Source organism: Chlamydotis macqueenii, chromosome 19 (assembly GCF_036417535.1).
Source record: "Chlamydotis macqueenii isolate bChlMac1 chromosome 19, bChlMac1.mat, whole genome shotgun sequence".
Taxonomy (NCBI): Eukaryota; Metazoa; Chordata; class Aves; order Otidiformes; family Otididae; genus Chlamydotis; species Chlamydotis macqueenii.
Genome location: NC_141574.1, coordinates 6,670,103 through 6,685,907, shown reverse-complemented (window position 1 = coordinate 6,685,907; position 15,805 = coordinate 6,670,103). Strand labels below are relative to the sequence as shown.

The 15,805-nt window shown below is 54.3% G+C and overlaps 1 protein-coding gene across 1 annotated transcript in view; it reads left to right on the top strand.

The window, feature by feature from the left end:
* Positions 1–3,370: 3,370 nt before the first annotated feature.
* Positions 3,371–15,805, top strand: part of LRRC75A (leucine rich repeat containing 75A) — an 81,353-nt gene continuing 68,918 nt past the window's right edge. The window contains exon 1 of the mRNA XM_086763301.1: positions 3,371–3,756. Coding sequence (XP_086619427.1) covers positions 3,496–3,756 — 261 coding nt within the window. The 5' untranslated portion in view covers positions 3,371–3,495. The remainder of the gene's footprint in view (positions 3,757–15,805) is intronic.

Sequence of the window (15,805 nt, the reverse complement as noted above, 5' to 3'; positions counted from 1 at the left end):
TCTTGTACCATTGAGCCACCAGTGCTGAGCCTGGAGGTTGGTCATGAGTGGTCACGGTGCCTTTGCATCTGCTCATGGGGAGCCTAAACCCGACGTGGCAGCACTTGGCATTTGCTTTGCATTGGTGTAAGAAGCGTACACAACACACTCCTATTTTTTCTTTGCTGGCTTTGTCCCGTGTGCTATAAATAAGCCTGATCCAGAGCAGCCGATAAACTCTCTGCCCTGCTGACAGAAGTGTCAGAAGTGCAAAGGTTGGGTTTTATTTATTTACTCAGGGCTGTGGTTGCTGTGCAAAACTGCCTCCTCGGCCGGGACGCGGCTCTGCCCGGTGAGGCTCCCTGCGGGCTGAGCTCCCCTCTCCCCGGCGCAGTGGGTGGGAAGGGGAGAAGGTTTGTAGCTCCCATTCCATTAGGGTCTCCAGGGGATGGGTACAGTGGTCCCCTGCTAATGTGAGATGGCCCTGTCTTCCTGGCACAGTCAGTCCCTGCAGCCTGTGCCAACAAAGCTGCCCCATCTCAGGGGGCTTGGTACAAACAGCCTTTTCTAAAGTGGGGGAAAAATCAGGGATGGGCATTGTAACGGGCACAGAATGCAAGTTGCTTGCTCCCTGGCACAGATGGGGCTTCACAGGACCTTTGGGACCTCGGCCGTTGGCTGCACAGGCTGCAGGTAATGAGTCTCCTGGGCTGGGGGTGTGAGAACTTGGCCCTCCTTACAAGGCAAGGGAGGACAAGGGACAAAGCATAAGGGAGGTGCGTGCCCTTCATCCTGGGTGAGATGCTCCGTTCGTACAGCAATGTCTCCTTGGAAGAGGCCCCATGGCCACAAATTCTGCAGGAGGCGAGGGGCGCGGGGGATCCCAGCCCTGGCAGGGGTTTCTCTTCCTGCTTCTTTTCCATTATTTAATATTTTTGTTGGAGAGGTGAACCGGCTCATTCTTGCTGGCTTCTTGCTGTACAACAGAGTTAGATATCCATAAAGGACAGGCTCTGAGATGAAACTCGGGGATAGGCAGGAGATTTTAGGGCTGGAAGCACCTTGTTTGCCAGCTCCTGTCAGGCAGCGAGGTTGCACGTATCAGCAGGACTGAGCGCACGGTTGCTGCTCAGGAAGCTCCTGATGATGCCCGGTCAGTTCAGGTGGGAAATCTGCCTTACGCTGAATGAATGCGTGAGGTGACTGGTCCCATTCCCACCAACTTCGGGGCACAGTATGAGGCTCCAGGTCTGAAATGACGCTCCTTCTGTTGGATTTTCAGATATGGGCCCTGCGCAGTGTCTTGCAGGGTCACACCAGCGTTTGATTGTTTGGTGGTGTTACGTGTTATCGCCCTGCTAGTAGCCTGAAGAGGACTGGTCCTTTAGAAGGGAGGAGGCTGTACCTAGGATGGAGTCTGCTGGGGAAAATGCTGCTGGGGGGGGTCAGGCATCGCTTCCCGCTGCCTCCTGTTGACATTGGCAAATTGGCTGCCTCTGCCTGGCTTCTCTGGGGAGATCTACTGCCAGGTGAGGTCTCTGGTTCACACAAATTCGTGGTTTCTGCAAACCATGTGGCTGCATGTTTCCTCGTGTGACTTAACTTGATATGGCTGAACCGGTGAAGTGTAGTTTCCAGCTTGCATCAGCAGTCATGAGCTGTCTTCTTGGGGGAAGACACTGGTGTTTGGTCTGGTTTGGGATCCTATGCCGTAAACCACAGCCAGACCCCGCTGGAGTCAGCGGGGCTCCCCAGTGTTCTCGTGGTCGGTGTATAAAAAACATGTTACGGTGCTTGGCCTTTGGCACAGGGGTGAACGCACAGAGTTTGCCGCGTGTTGGTGTTGGGGATAAAAAGCCCCTCACACTGGGCGAGGGTCTGAGGCTACGGCTGGGGCCTGGTCAGTCCAAAGCTTATTCCTCCCCGGCATTTCTCCAGCAATCTGTCTCCCGCAGCAGGTGAGCGGTCCTTGTCTGGAAGAGCCGCTCATCTTGATCCTTATCCGAGAGCTTTAATCCGTGCCCTAAGCCCTGCCAGCGGAAAGCCTGGAAGATAAGGAGTGATTGAATTTTGGATGGGGAGCTGCTGGAAGGAGCAGCGCGGGCAAGGGGCTGTTGCAAGGGCTGGATGAGGGGGTGGGGGGGCTTTGGCCGGGGCAGGGGATGGCAGGGCACAAGCAGTGGCCTCCAAATGGGCACCGGAGCGGGGATGGGGGTGAAGGTGAGGGAGGAGGCACAGTTCGGTGTGGCACGGAGCTGGGACTCCTCCAGCATCCCCCCCGCGCCCCCCCCCACCCCACCGGGAGCTTCAGCGAGGGGCCGGGCTGGGCTGCGTGCGGGGGACCCCCCGCCCCTTCCCCAGCGCATCCCACGGCCTGCGTGTCCATCGTGGAGGGGGAGGAATACAGCGGGAAACCCCTCCGAGCTCCTCCCCGGGAACCACCGCTGGGGATGCCCCACGCTGCAATTCCCCCCCGCCCCCCCAACCCGGGGCAGCTCCCCTCCATCCAACCCCTCCGGTACAACCCCCGCTGCGGGGCGGAGGAAGGAAGAGCCCCGTCCGGCTCCAGCTTCCTCCGCAAGCCCTGCCTCGGTGCACGGTGCCCGCCCCCCGCCCTCCCCCGCCTTCTCCCCGTTCCCGCACCCCGCAGCCGGCCGAGCCCCGCCGCCTCCCCGGGGGAGCCCCCGCCGCGCAACAGTTGCCCCCAAATCGTGGCCCCCCTCCCGCCCCCCCCTTCCCTTCCCCGCCTCCCTCGGCGCCGGGAGGAAGAGGCGAGGGCTGCTCGGGGAGGAGGTGGGGGGGGGGGGCTCGGGGGCTGCGCGGAGCCGCCGCCGCTTTGCAGAGCTGAGCACTGCCGCTCTCATCGCTCCGCTGCCGCCGCCGCCCCGGACCGGGACCGGGAGCGGGAGAAGGAGCCCCTGGGATCCCGGCTCCTCGCCTCCCCGCAGCGATGGAGCGGGGCGGCGGGGCCGCCTCTCGGCTCCTCTCCGCCGGGCGCAGCCGCCCTCTCCTTCGCCTGCGGGAGCGGGGCAGCCCCGCCGCCGGGCACCGGCCCCCCTGCTAGGCTCCCGGGGGCGCCGAGCTCCCTCCCGCACCTCCTGAGCCCCTCCTACACCCCCTGAATCCCTCCCGCATCCTCCCGAACCCCTCCTGCATCCCCTGAACCTCTCCTGCATCTCCCTGTGCACTCCTAAACCCCTCGTACATCCCCCTCCACCCCTTTGTGCGTCCCCCGTGCACCCCCCAACCCCTTTGTGCATCCCTTCAACCCCCTGTGCACCCCCAAACCCCTTGTGCATCCCTCCCCACAGCTCTGTGCATCCCCCACACCCCTTTGTGCTTCCCCCTGTGCACCCCTAAACCCCCTTGTGCATCCCCCCAAACCCCTTGTGCATCTCCTCCATCCCCCTGTGCACCCCCCAACCCACTCCGTGCCCTCCTAACTCCCCACTCCCAGCCCCAAGCCCCCCACCCTTGCATGCAGCCCCAGGGCTGCGGGAGCTGGGGCCGCGCACCATGGGCACCAAGCAGACCAAGGGCTGCCAACCGGGTGGCACTGGGGAGAGCCCCCCAGCCCACCAGCGCAAGAAGGTACCCCCCAGGGAAAGGGGGGACTTCCTCGCCTCCCTCGTGGTGAAGTCCGGCGAGAAGTTTGGGAAGGGGGGTGGCAGCTTGCCCCCTTACCACCGGCGGATCTGTATGATCCAGGACATGCTGGTGCTGGTGAAGCAGGGGAAGCAGGAGGAGGCCACCGAGCTGCTGAGGCACCTGCGGCAGGTGAGGATGGGCAGGTTTCTCCTGGGGGGCTGCCTGCTTGTGGTGGAGGGGGGGAAAAGGTGGTCTAGGAGCAAAACATGCCCCGGTTTCGTAAAGCCTGCTAGCAAAGCAGGGGCACGCCGGGTTTTCGTGGGTCTAAGTTGCGTGGCGTAATTTTGGGGAAGTGGCTGGGGAGCTGCTGGGTGGTCATGGTGTTGGAGATGGGAAAAGAGCTCCGGGGAGGTGCTTTGCATTGTCTGCAGCGAGGAACCCTGCCGGGTGCATTTTTCTCCTTCCCTTCCTTGCTTGTGCTGACAGCTCTGGGGATTGCAGTACGCGCAGCCCACTCAAGGAGGTTCCCACTCAACTTTCCAAAAGTTTGGTGTTTAAAGCAGATCTGCAAAAGCGCGGAGACAATTTGAGCTAGCAGCTTTTGAGAAGCGACTCTTTTCTTCCCGGCTTAGAAATACCAACAGTAGGCGGCTTTGCTTTTTATCTCGTTCTTTTGACGCGGTATCGCTCGGTGAAGTTTTCACTGGTGTTGACTGGGGCTTGTAGAAACGAGCGCGTGAGAGGCTGGGAATTAATTGTACGGAGCCCGAGACCTTTCCCCTTGAAAGCCTGTTTGAGCTGGGCATTAGCTGAGAAGCAACGCTACGGAAAGTTGCTGTGAGCAAACAGAAAGGCAGCTGAGGAGCACTGCTCTCCATCCAGCAAATCGGTGTTTAACCTTTTCTGCTGATAGACGGTGATAAAAAGACTGGAGCGCTGGGTGTTTTCAAGGCTCTGAGGTACACAGGGCTTTAAAAACCAGCAAGTTTTCCATGCAGACTGAAAACAGACCCGGCTTCCAGCTCAGTTTTTCTCCCCAGGAGCCTGCAAGGCACCTGGCTGTTCCGCGTAACCAGTTCTACCACCTGGAGAGAAGTTGCTCAGATCTTCGCTGGGCATCAGGAGCTGCTTTCTGGCCCTGTAGATCCGCTCTGCGTCAGTCTCTCCACCTTGAAAACAGCTGGTCCAGAGTCTGGCAGTTTTATTCTTGATTTTTTTTTTTTCTTTTTTTTTTTCCCCCCAATTTTCTGGTCCTGCTAATGTTTTAGCCGTGGATTTGTTGTTTGGGGCATGTCCCTGACCCCTTCACCCCCTGAGAGGCATACTTCCATTGACCCCATTGGCCAAGGTTTACGTGGTTCAGGACTGTTTTGGAGCAGTCCAGCTGGGAAATCTGACTGTGTTTGTGTTCCTTTGCACCAAGCTCTCGCAACTTACTCTTGACTTTGAGATAAGGTGCTTTTTCTGAGATGAACGTGGTGGCGAGGGGATATGGCTCTGGGACAATGACCTATCCACATGGGATCTGGGTGGCCACAGTGGGTCAAACGCGTGGCTGGGAAAACCCTGTGGGGCAGAAGTGGCCGTGAGTTGGGCAGCAGCTCCGTGCCCAAACGTTGCACCCTCTCAGCCCCGCCAAAGCTTTATCATCGCAGCAGCAGCAGCCCATTGGAGCTGGCAGAAAGGCAGGTGCTAATTTTAGAAGGTGTTTATATCAAACACCCCCCAAAAAAAAATCTTGGTGCCTCTGAAGTACTGTGAATTGTTCCCAGGTTCTCCCTGGCTTCAGATAATGTTTTTTCTCAGCGATGCTCTGGACTGTCCTCTCCGTCCCCGCGGGTTGGGTGGGCAGGGTGTGAGGGAGCTGCGGCTTCCCCAAAGACAAATCTGCCCCTGGGGACATCCCATCATCTAAGAGGGGGGAAAAAAAAAGCTAGAAATTAATTTTAAAATGCTGGGGGAAGCAAGGAACCTGTTACAGTCAGATAAGTCTTTGTGTGTGAGTGTTTCTGAAGAGCTTGCTCTGATAAAATACATCTTAGAGTGTCAAAATAGGGAACACTTTGTCCTAGATACTATAATAGACCGAAAGTACATTTTTAATGCGACGGTATTATTCCTTACCCCTGAGTAGCAAATGTGGGATGCCCCCCTGAACAACTCCTGGCTGCTGTGGGGTTTGACGGGCTGGCTTTTGGGAGGTGGCATTTTGGGGGTGCCTCGGTGGCTGCGAGGGATGCTCGGTTCACTCTTGAGGATCTGGGGCTGAGAGGCAGTAGGAGGGTTCAAGAGCTGAGCTCCTGCCGTGTCCCAGCCTGAAATTGTGGATTTGGAGGGGAAGGATGAGCTTCCCCCTGCAGAGAGGGAGGGATGGATGAGCACGGTGGGGCAGGGACCTCTTCTCGTGAGCTGTTAATGTGGCATCCACTGCAGAGGGGCTGTGGTGTGGTTGGTCTGCGTAGTTGCTAATATAACATGCGATGATGATGATGATGATGCAAACCCAGGGTTTTTGAGCAAACCTAGTGACCTGATGCCGCTCTTAGTTGTGTTTAGACTTCTTATTTTTCAGAAATCCCAGCCATTTAGGTCACTGGGAGCCTTTCCTCTGACTTCACCGAGCTCTGAAGCCAGCCCAGCGTGCTAGCGAGGGGGCAGGTGACAGCATCCCCACGGTTTGGAGGTGCTCCATCCTTTTTTTTCGAGTGGGATGAGCACGTTGCCAGACCTGAGGCTCACCAGCTTTTCAGCTGTCCTTGACATAACCTCCTGCCCAACCCACCCGCTGCAAGACGAGGTTTGGGGGGGCTTCTCCTCCCACCTGCCAGAGCCCCCACGGAAGCCGTGTTTGATACTTAGCCAACGGGCAGGGCAGGAAAACCATATTTTAAATGTCGTGCTGGAGCACGGGCAGGTCCACGCTGGCACCAACATCCCTCACAGCCTGTTGCATTTCACCGAATTTATCCGTCCTGCTCCCCTCCCCTGAAGCGGGAGCGATGCTGTTTTCTTTACAGGCTCTCGTAAGGATTAATTAGTGTTTCCAAGAATGCTTGGAGGCTGCAAAAATCTATAAAAGCGCTAAGATACGAAGCGGATTTCTTTTTGTTTAAAACGGTAAAAAAATAATGTGAACAGCAGACAGACTTGTTTGCTCCAAGGCTGCTCCTCAGAGAGGTCAGAAGCGGTCTCCGGTGCGGAGGCAATTCGATCCCGCCGCCTGCCCTCAAAATAACATGTTTTGCTGCGTGCAAGGGCTGGCAGCGGCCGTTCAAAAGGGTATGCGTTCCCTTTGTGCAGCCAGCCTGATTTAACAACAGGTTCTTCAGCTAGAGATACCAGTTGCTCTTTCCTTCTGCTCTGGTAATGCTGTCAACTGCCCGGAGCCCAAACCCCACGCTGCAAAGTTACAATCCCCTCCCAAAAAAGTGCCGTCCGCTGCCCGCCGGGGATGAGGTGCGTTCTCCCGTCAGCCGTCCTCACCGGTGCTGCGCGTAGGAAGCCGTTGGCGGTTAAATGTGTTGGGTGATAAGCGTCCGTACACCGAAATACTGAATTTCATTGAGGTCGGAGTTTGGCGTTGTGAGGAGCTTGCTGGTCACCTGGATGGAGCTGGTTGCCTTTCACAGAAGTGATCCTTGCGCTGAATAACTTTGAATCCAGTTTCTCTGCTGTGAAGCAACTCCCTAGATTTACCTGTCTGCATCTTCTTTGCTTTCCTGCAAGGAGCTGCTGCAGGGCCTCGCCCTAAAAAGGGTGGAAACTGAATTAAGGGCGTCCGGTACTTGGAGAAACCTGGAACCCCGCTCTCGGACCCTGCACCTCATCCGTGTCAGCCGTCCCGAGTGGGAGAATTGTAGCTCCTCTGTGCCGGCGAATTGCTGTGCCCATTACCACCAGTTGCAGAATCGCTAGGTTGTAATAGTATATAGTATAGTATAATATTTTTTTTTCCACTTTTTTGATGCACTCTTCAGTTTCAGTGGTTAAAGCAGCCGAGCGCTGTCAGTATATTAAATTCTGGGAGTGCCTCTCCTGCTGGGGAGAGGATTTGTAAAACAAAGCATGTTTTCCTCCTCTCCGCTGCCAAACGGATCGTTTTCCCAAGTGAAATGGTGAGGCGCTTCCCAGCACATTACGTTGCGCTCGAAGAATTTGCCATTGGTTATGGCTTGACGTGGAGTTCTTGCTGGGCTGCTGCTCCGGCGGAGCTGGGCTGATGGGAGAGGGGAGGAGAAGGCACCCACCGGCTGTGGGCATTGCCTGCGTGGGGCAGGAGGTGTACAACAGGTCTAGGAATTAAAACAAAAACAAAAAAAAAAAAAAAGGGAAAAAGAGGGCAAAGTGACGTAATAAAACCTCCGGCGCTGGAGATGGCCAGAAGCCAAGCGGCAAGGGCCAAGGTGTGGCAAAGCTTCATGACTTCTAAGGTGGCTTCTCCGCTCACGCCAGCCTTGTAAGGGCAGGGGCAGGGGACGGGGGTCAGGGCCCCAAATGGGCAAAGACCCCGCGGTAACTCTGATTTACAAGAAGGGGCTGGGGGCAAATGCGCTCTGATGCCCGCCCCGTCCCTGCGGCGCAGAGCGCTGCCTCTTTGCCATTGAGTGGTACCGGAAAAGTCGGTGCAGATAAACTTTCCAGCACTCATGTTGGAGTTTTGGAAAGCAGGCGTTCTTTATTGCAGCGCTGGACGCACGGGGGGGTAGGTCATCCTAGCGTGCATGCCCTCATCCGAAAACAAAGGAAATATATAGAGGTTATATATGCATATTCATTAGTTTTCCAATAAATAATTAGTATCTTCATCACATTTCCTGGAACTATTTAGTGTATTAGTGTCCTTTGCACACGCGTAGTGAAATGGGTTGGTGGTCCTCTGAGGGGTCTCTGGTGGTCACAGACCCTCAAAAGTCAGGGTCCTGTAGTTGAACTCTGAGTCTTTCTCCCATACAGGGTCTCGTCTTGGCTTGTTGCTCTGCGTGTAAATTCCTGAAGCCCCCTTTTCTTGGTTCCAGCCAATGTCTGCTGGTTGATCCTTGCTCCTTCGGGAGGTACCCGTCTGATCTCAGCACCCGCTTGGAGCATCCTGAAAGTACTTTGCTCTGTCACCTGTTAAATTTTATGACTCTGCTGTTCCTTCTCTCAAGGTTAGTTTACGTTTTCACACAAGGATGACGTTGTTATGCAGGATATAGTGGTTACCATTGGAAGACATTATTCATTAACTTGGAGCCAACTCTGTCAAGAGAGCCTGTCATCCCCATGAAAGCCCCCAAATGCATCCCCACGGTGGGTGCAGGTGTCCCCCTGCCCCATCCAAGGCCAACGCCTGGGTTTTGGAGCAAGGCATGACGTGTCCTGACGTCCGTCCCGCGGGGTCGGCGATTAAATGCCTGCTACTTCTGAGCAGCTGCCTGGTGCCATGGGGACTGCGTGGCGCAGGGATGCTTTATTAATTAAATGATGAATATCTTCATCGTAAGAGGGGGCTTGGCCAGGGGGAATAGGAAAAAGAAGAGGGAAAAAAAAAAAAAGACTGATGTAGAGACAGTTCACTGTGGGCTCCTGTGGCCTTCTCCCCGCTACAGCAGAGCAAAGGGCTGCGTGATAGAATTAAAAAGCAATTCTTAGGGGGAGTCCTTCTTAATTAACGTTGGTAAGTGCATTAAATGGCAGCCAGCTTACCCCAGTTATCCCTGTGATTTATAGCACATCAAGACCTTCCTCCCTGTCTCTGGTTTCTTCCCCCAGTGCTTGGGATTTTGCAAAATTTTCTGCTCCAAGGGGGCAGGAGCTGTTGGGGAGAGCTTGGTACAGGCAGAGAGAAACGTGGAGGTTCCCAGACCTTCCTGGGAAGTCGCTCCAGCATCTCGTGGGTGCTGGGATATGGGGAGGGGAAGGTTTACCGAGTTCAGACCAGCTGGGCAGTGTTACCCTTGGGTGGGCTTGGAACGCAGTCACCCATGAGGATGTAATTTGGCCCCTCGGTGTAACTTTCAGTGCTCGGTAGAAGCTCCTGAAGCATTTCATGGCCCAGTATCAGCCTGGTCTTGCGTTACGCTCTGTGTGTTACACAGTGTGCACCTTCACTGGACACGCTGATGGTCACGAGTGCTTTGGGGTTATTTATTTCCCCAAACGACACTTAAGAGGCAGAGATGCTGTTGCGTGGTAGACCCTCCTCGAGGTGGATATGCTCTCAGGAGAGTTCGGATGATTGCAGCATCTCTGGCATCTCAGCAGGATGAAGGGGATGTTTTTTGGTGCCGCCTTGTCTCAGATTCAGACTTTCTCCCTGAAGGATGCTGGCCTCCAGCCTCGAAGCATACGCTTCAGCCCTGCCGATGCCAAAACTGCTTAAACGTTCCTCCTCAGCCGTGCGGTTGAGACACGCTTATTGACATCTAGAGCAGACCTTGGGGAGCACTGCGGTCCGCTCGATACAGTGCGGCTTAGCCGCAGCCCGCGGGTGCCTGGTAGCTGGTCTGAGCTGCGCTGTGCTCGTTCTCAGCCCCGCAGACGCCAGCCGTAGGGCATCATCCCCTTGGAGACTGTCTTGTGGCCCCGGGATGCTGGAGGGACCTTTATCGTTTCTGCCACACGAGCGAACACTCGGTCCATCTTCTTGAGCTTGAAGACCGGTTGATGTGCGTCAGAGGTGAGCAGGGCTGGAGCTCTTTGGCTCCTCGCAGCCCGTGAGCTGCTGGCAGGAGGGCGGGGGTGACGAGGTTTGCAGCATCGAGCTGGGTTTTTTGTGAGCAGGAGTCCCCGGGAACGGGGAGCAGGGGCCAAGGCCGGGCGCCCGCTCTGCCTGCAGTGCCGGGTGTTTCGTGGTGGAAGTTGGGCAACCGGACAGCCGGCTTTGGGATGAGCACTCGTTTCCTTTGGTTTGGGTTGCTGATGAAACCACCAGCACTCCTCACAGTTATTTTTAACCCTTAGGCTGCCAGAGGCATTGGCAGCAAATGGCTGTGCTTGGCAGCGGTGGGGTGTTTTCTGCCCCAAATGGGATCTCTGGTCTCCTTGCTGTGCTCCCTCACCCCGCTCTGCTGCGAGCTGCTCTCTTGCAGCGTCCATTCTCCACTGCTTTCCATCCTGGCTCCTTCTCCTCTTTTTCCTTCCGCCGTGGGATTCGCAGGTGGATGCGTCCCGGTGTCTGCTTGGCATCCGAGCAGCCTGGTTTTAATTAACCCCCTGGAAAATGGCTGCTGCTGCTCCTCCTGAGGAAAACGTGTCTATGGGGGATGCTGAGATGCAGGGAAGGAGAGGAAGGTCAGGCAGCATGGGGGAGGGCAGAGGTGGTACAGCATGGTCTCAATCCCCGGAGCCCCTGTTTGCGGCAGTGATGCTCACCCCGCCGCTGGCGTGGAGCAGAGCAGGTTTTCTCTGCTGCCAAGGATGTTCCCCCCAGGACTGGGGAATCACACGCACAGAGAGATCACAGTTGCTAGTAGATGGGTTCGTGCACGCAATGCACCTGGGCAGGCCTTGCTAGAGGGACAGCACTGAGAGAGCCTGAGCAGGGGTAAGATCTGTGTTCGTATACCTGCTTGCATCTCAGAAGCATCTCCTGGACGAGCTGCAGCTTTCCAAGGGTCCCCGGCTCAGCCTTGCCCCCGTCCCAGCTGCTGGAAGCACTGGTGGCTCAGAGGGCTGCGTGCCTGGGGAGGTGCTGGCTCCCACGCGTGCCGTAGCTCGGAATCCGGGAGGTGATGGAGCACGAGGCTGCCTCGTCTGAAAGGGTGAGAGGTGAAACTGCTGGCTCAGACCTGGTTTCCTTCCTCTGGACCTGCAGAGCCGGGCTGGGTTAGGCTGGGCTGTCGGCTTTGGCCAGGGACAATGGGCAACTGGCCGCTCCTGAACGGAGGAGCCCTCTCCAGAGCCAGAAATCTCTAATCTGGGAGAGCTTAATGGTTGTAGGTGGCAAAGTGGCACCTCCTCAGCACTTTATCTGTTTGTACAATAGTAGAAATGTGTCTTTTTTTCCCCCTCCAGGCTGCTGCATCACGTCTGATGTGAAATGCAGGCAGCTCAGGGCTCCAGCCCTCAGACAGGCTGGCATGCACCCTTTTTTTTTTTTTTTTTTTCCTCTTTTCCTTTTAATCTTGCTTCAAAATGTAAAACCCCTGTGTCTGAGGATGTCTCCTCTCTCTTGCCAACCAACCAGTCCACGCTCTGAGCGGGACCCTCGAGTGCAGGGGATGGGTGTGCGTGTTTCTTTGGAGGATGAGGAAGCGTGTGCTGGGTTTCTCAGCTCCTTGCTTTACGTTTAGCCACAGAAAATGAGAAAAATGAGTGCTAGCCGGGAAGGCAGAGATATGCCAGGTTAAAAAAGGTAACCCACCAGCATGGGCTTGTAGGGTGCAGAGCAGCTCGGCCAGGCTGGGGGGGACGGGGCATTCACCCAGCCAGGGGGATGCTTCCTCCCCCTCCAAAGCGTGATGAGCTTGGAAAAAATGACATAAAAACCCAACAATAACACCTTTAATGGTTCTCATGTCTTCATCTCTCACAGGCAGCAATCTCTGTGTAAAGGCAGAGATTCCCTGTGTTTGCGTGACTGAAGGACACAGGGCTTTTAGCAAATCTGTGCCTGGGAGTGGTCCCGTGGCCAGGTACCACTCTGGGAAGCGCTGACTCTTCCTCTGTCTCTGGGGATGCTTAAACTGAGCCCACTCAGGGGATGGCTGGGAGATGGTGAACAATTAATTACTATCTCATTCTGCAGAGCTCTTCCTTCGCCCCCATCCTCCCCAAGGCCAGGCAGATCTTGGCACAACGATAAAATCCCAGCAGGGGAAAGCAAAATCTGCTGAGGAAGGAGAGCAGATGCGCCCTCAGCTTTTTGCAGTCCGTGGTGGGAAATGGTTATTTTAGCCAGAGATGTGCTGAAGGTTTTTGCTAGGACATCTCTCTCCCAGTTCCCACCCTGCCTGCAGAGCCAGTCCCACGGAACGTGGTGCTTGTGGTAGGGACTGGTATCATCTCACTGACCACGGTTTGGGGGACCCCCGTCTCCAGCGGGAGTGGAAAGCAGGAGGTTGGGGATCTCGTGACGTAGCAACTGTGGGGGCAGGAACCTCAGGCTGGACCCAAGATGTGCTAACCCCAAAAGTTAAAAGAGCACTTTGGGGGAGAGCCCCAACTCCTGAGGGATGCGTCATGCCCACCGCAGCGTCTACCACGCGTTTTGGTCGTGTTGAATAAGCGACAGGCCCTGGTCTAGCCTGAGCTCACCAAAATTAGGATAGCAAAGCACAAATCTCTGTGGAAGCGGGACTCAGACCTGCCTGAACGGCTCATCCCTGATGGTCCCTCTTCTGTTGACAGGGCTAACGAAGCTTTTGTTCATTTTGGCATTCCTTCATATACTTCCATGTATCCCTTCTATTTGGATACAGCTCAACCCGCTCCAGGATTGGAAGAGGAGGGGATTTGGGGGAAATCTCGCTCCCAGTGGCTGCTGTGGACTTCCTGGGCGAAGGCGGAAAGTGTGAAACAATTTGGGATGCGAGTGTGAATGACCTGCATCCATGGCAGCGACCACAGCCAAAATCAGCAAGGAGGAGATCTTGATTTAAGTAGTCTGTTTTTGTGGGTAGGGATTTTTTTTTTTTTTTTTTTTTTTTGTCATTCTGTAAGAAAGAGGATGTTTTCCTGTTTGGTTGTAAAAAGCTGCTTCTGCTTGATGTAATCGGATACTTCCTTTTCCGAGCAAGGAGCCTGGTGTGTTCCTGGGCATTTATTTAGGCAGCTGTACAGCCGGGTGATTAATATTGTATGTTTTCTTTCTGGTGGGAAATGGTGAATTTTGGATTTCCACGATTGATTTATTTTTTGTGTTTCTGACTCAAGTTACGTGGAGATGAGAATGAGAGTTGAAAATGCAGAAAGCCAGTATTTAAATGTTTTTTGATCAGTTAATAAACTCAAAGGATGATGGATATGTAGGGCAGACAAAGTAAATGTCTCAAAACACATTTTACTTTTAAAACTAGTTGATTCATTAACTAGAGTATTAATTGTACATAATGAACTACACTTCTGTTCACTATAATTAGCGATCTTGGCCTCTCAGGTTGCACTTTTACTCACAGATTGGAAAACACGCGTTTCTCCATTGTGCTCCTGGTTTGTTCATTGATTTATTGAAGTTAGCTGTTGAGCTGGACTAGGTGAAGTAACTGGAATGAAGATGTTTTCTTTGTCCCTGTGAGAGAGCCAGACTCCCCCAAAAGCTGTGTTTGTACTCCAGTCTCTTCTGGTTGTGTTTTTGTCAATGACTTTCCATAAAACTTCGGCGGCCGGCACGTCCCGCTTGCCTAGGCTCACATAAGCTGTGTAATATTAAAGCGTGACCATAGCTTGGCATCACCATAAATTGCTTGTTTGAGATGTGTGTTTTAAAGTAAATGTATTTAATGTTTAAAGCTATTTTAAATACCAGTATTAATTGAATTTTAACGTCATTGAATTGAATCCTTGTGCAACCCGTTCCTTAATTCTTCCTTAGCGAGGTTGGGCGTTTACTAATCTCTTTGCTGAGCCAAACTCCTTTACTGTTGGGTTTCTTGGGAGAGACTGAGTGATCTGGGAGGATCCAACCCCTGTAGCTGCCGCGCCTCGCTTACCCCCAGTTTGGAGGCACCTGCCAAGGTGGATTCTCAGAGGAGCATCCAAATTCCCTGGTGCCAGAGAGGGAAGTTACTATGAAAGTCTTCAAGAAAGATTTTACTTGCCAAGCTTCTTCCCTCCGAGCCAAGTACTAAATATCAGATCCCAGCCCTGAGCAGCCTCTGCCCTCCCTAATGGTTAAAAATCTTACGCTGTAAATAAAATCACACAACCATGGGATAAAACAAGGGAAAGACTTAATTTCTTCCCTTAACCCCCAAAACCTACTGACTTTCCTTTGGCTGTATTCCCAGTTCCCTGTGGTGTAAAGCGCAGTGCTGATTGAGTTTTGGGGTGGGAAGATGGGAGGCTTCTGAAGCACCGTGGGAGTTAATTTTCCCCAGCTGCTGGTCTCATCCATTGCCTTCCCAATCAGCATCCCATTTTTCTGAGGATATTTTGAGAGGAAACCCTTGTCTTGGCAATTCCCTTCCCCGGGGCCGCCTGGCAACCTCTCATACGGCGGACAAAATCAATATACGATTATGTGCCATTACCTGCCATTATGTGTCAGGCTGTATAATGGGAATTACGGACTGCCTGCCCAGCGAGCGGGGCGGATGGCTGGGATTTATACAGCTGGTCTGGGCAGCGGGCTGCGCTTAATGGCTTTGGAGGGGAATTAAAAGTGTTTAGCATGGCCCTGTTTATTGCAGGTACGGAGCCGTGCCTGCTGCCCTCACCTCCTGTGCTCTCATGAGGCTGTGCTTTTCATCCTCTCTCCAGATCACAAGTGTAGCTCTTAACCAGATACCTAAGTGCCCTTAAAAACTCCTGAGCATCACTAGTGTTGAGCGGTGCAAATAGGCTCCTTCCACATCTCCGCAGCGTTACGTGCGGTGGGGCTGCCATGTCTGTGTGGTCAGGGGCTTGGGAAAGACCCCAACCCAAGTGAGCACTTGATGGATGTAGGTGGAAGCCCTGTTTCTGCCCAAAACGAAAGACTGCAGCGTGTTGAAGGCACCGTAGCTGGTGCTGTTCGTAGCAGAGTGGCGTAGCCCCAGCCGGCGCTGCCGGGGACGCTGTGTTTGGGGAGTTCCTCTGCGCCTCGGTTCCCGGTGTGTACAGCAAGAACATCCTCTGGAACCACATCTGTCGGGGTGCGTGGGACTCGCACTGGGGAACGCTCGCTTTGAGTATTCAGCTGAGTTATTTCATTGATTTGGCTTAAGCAGGGGAAAAAGGTGCCTTTGAACTGTGCATGCACAACATCTGCTTTCTGACTTCTCCTTTTTGAGTATAAAAATCCAGTCCTTTCCATGGGTGAATGCCAGAAGAAGCATTTTTTCTCTCTTCCCTTTTTGCTTTAGGATGAGGGTGTCGGCAGCTCCGAGGGCTGCTTGGACTCCGAATTGTCCCAGCTTTTAGGATGCATACATCTCTGTAAACCTCCTGGGTGCATCATAAGCAACATGGGACTGTGTGTGTGCGGCACCCGGCACAGCGGGTCCCTGCTCCCGCGTGGGGACCAGCGGCTGTAACTGTACCAGCAGCTGACTTTCCAGTACGTGGCACTGGTGATGAAGTGGATAGGCTGAACCGCAAAAAAGAAATGGCATGGGTG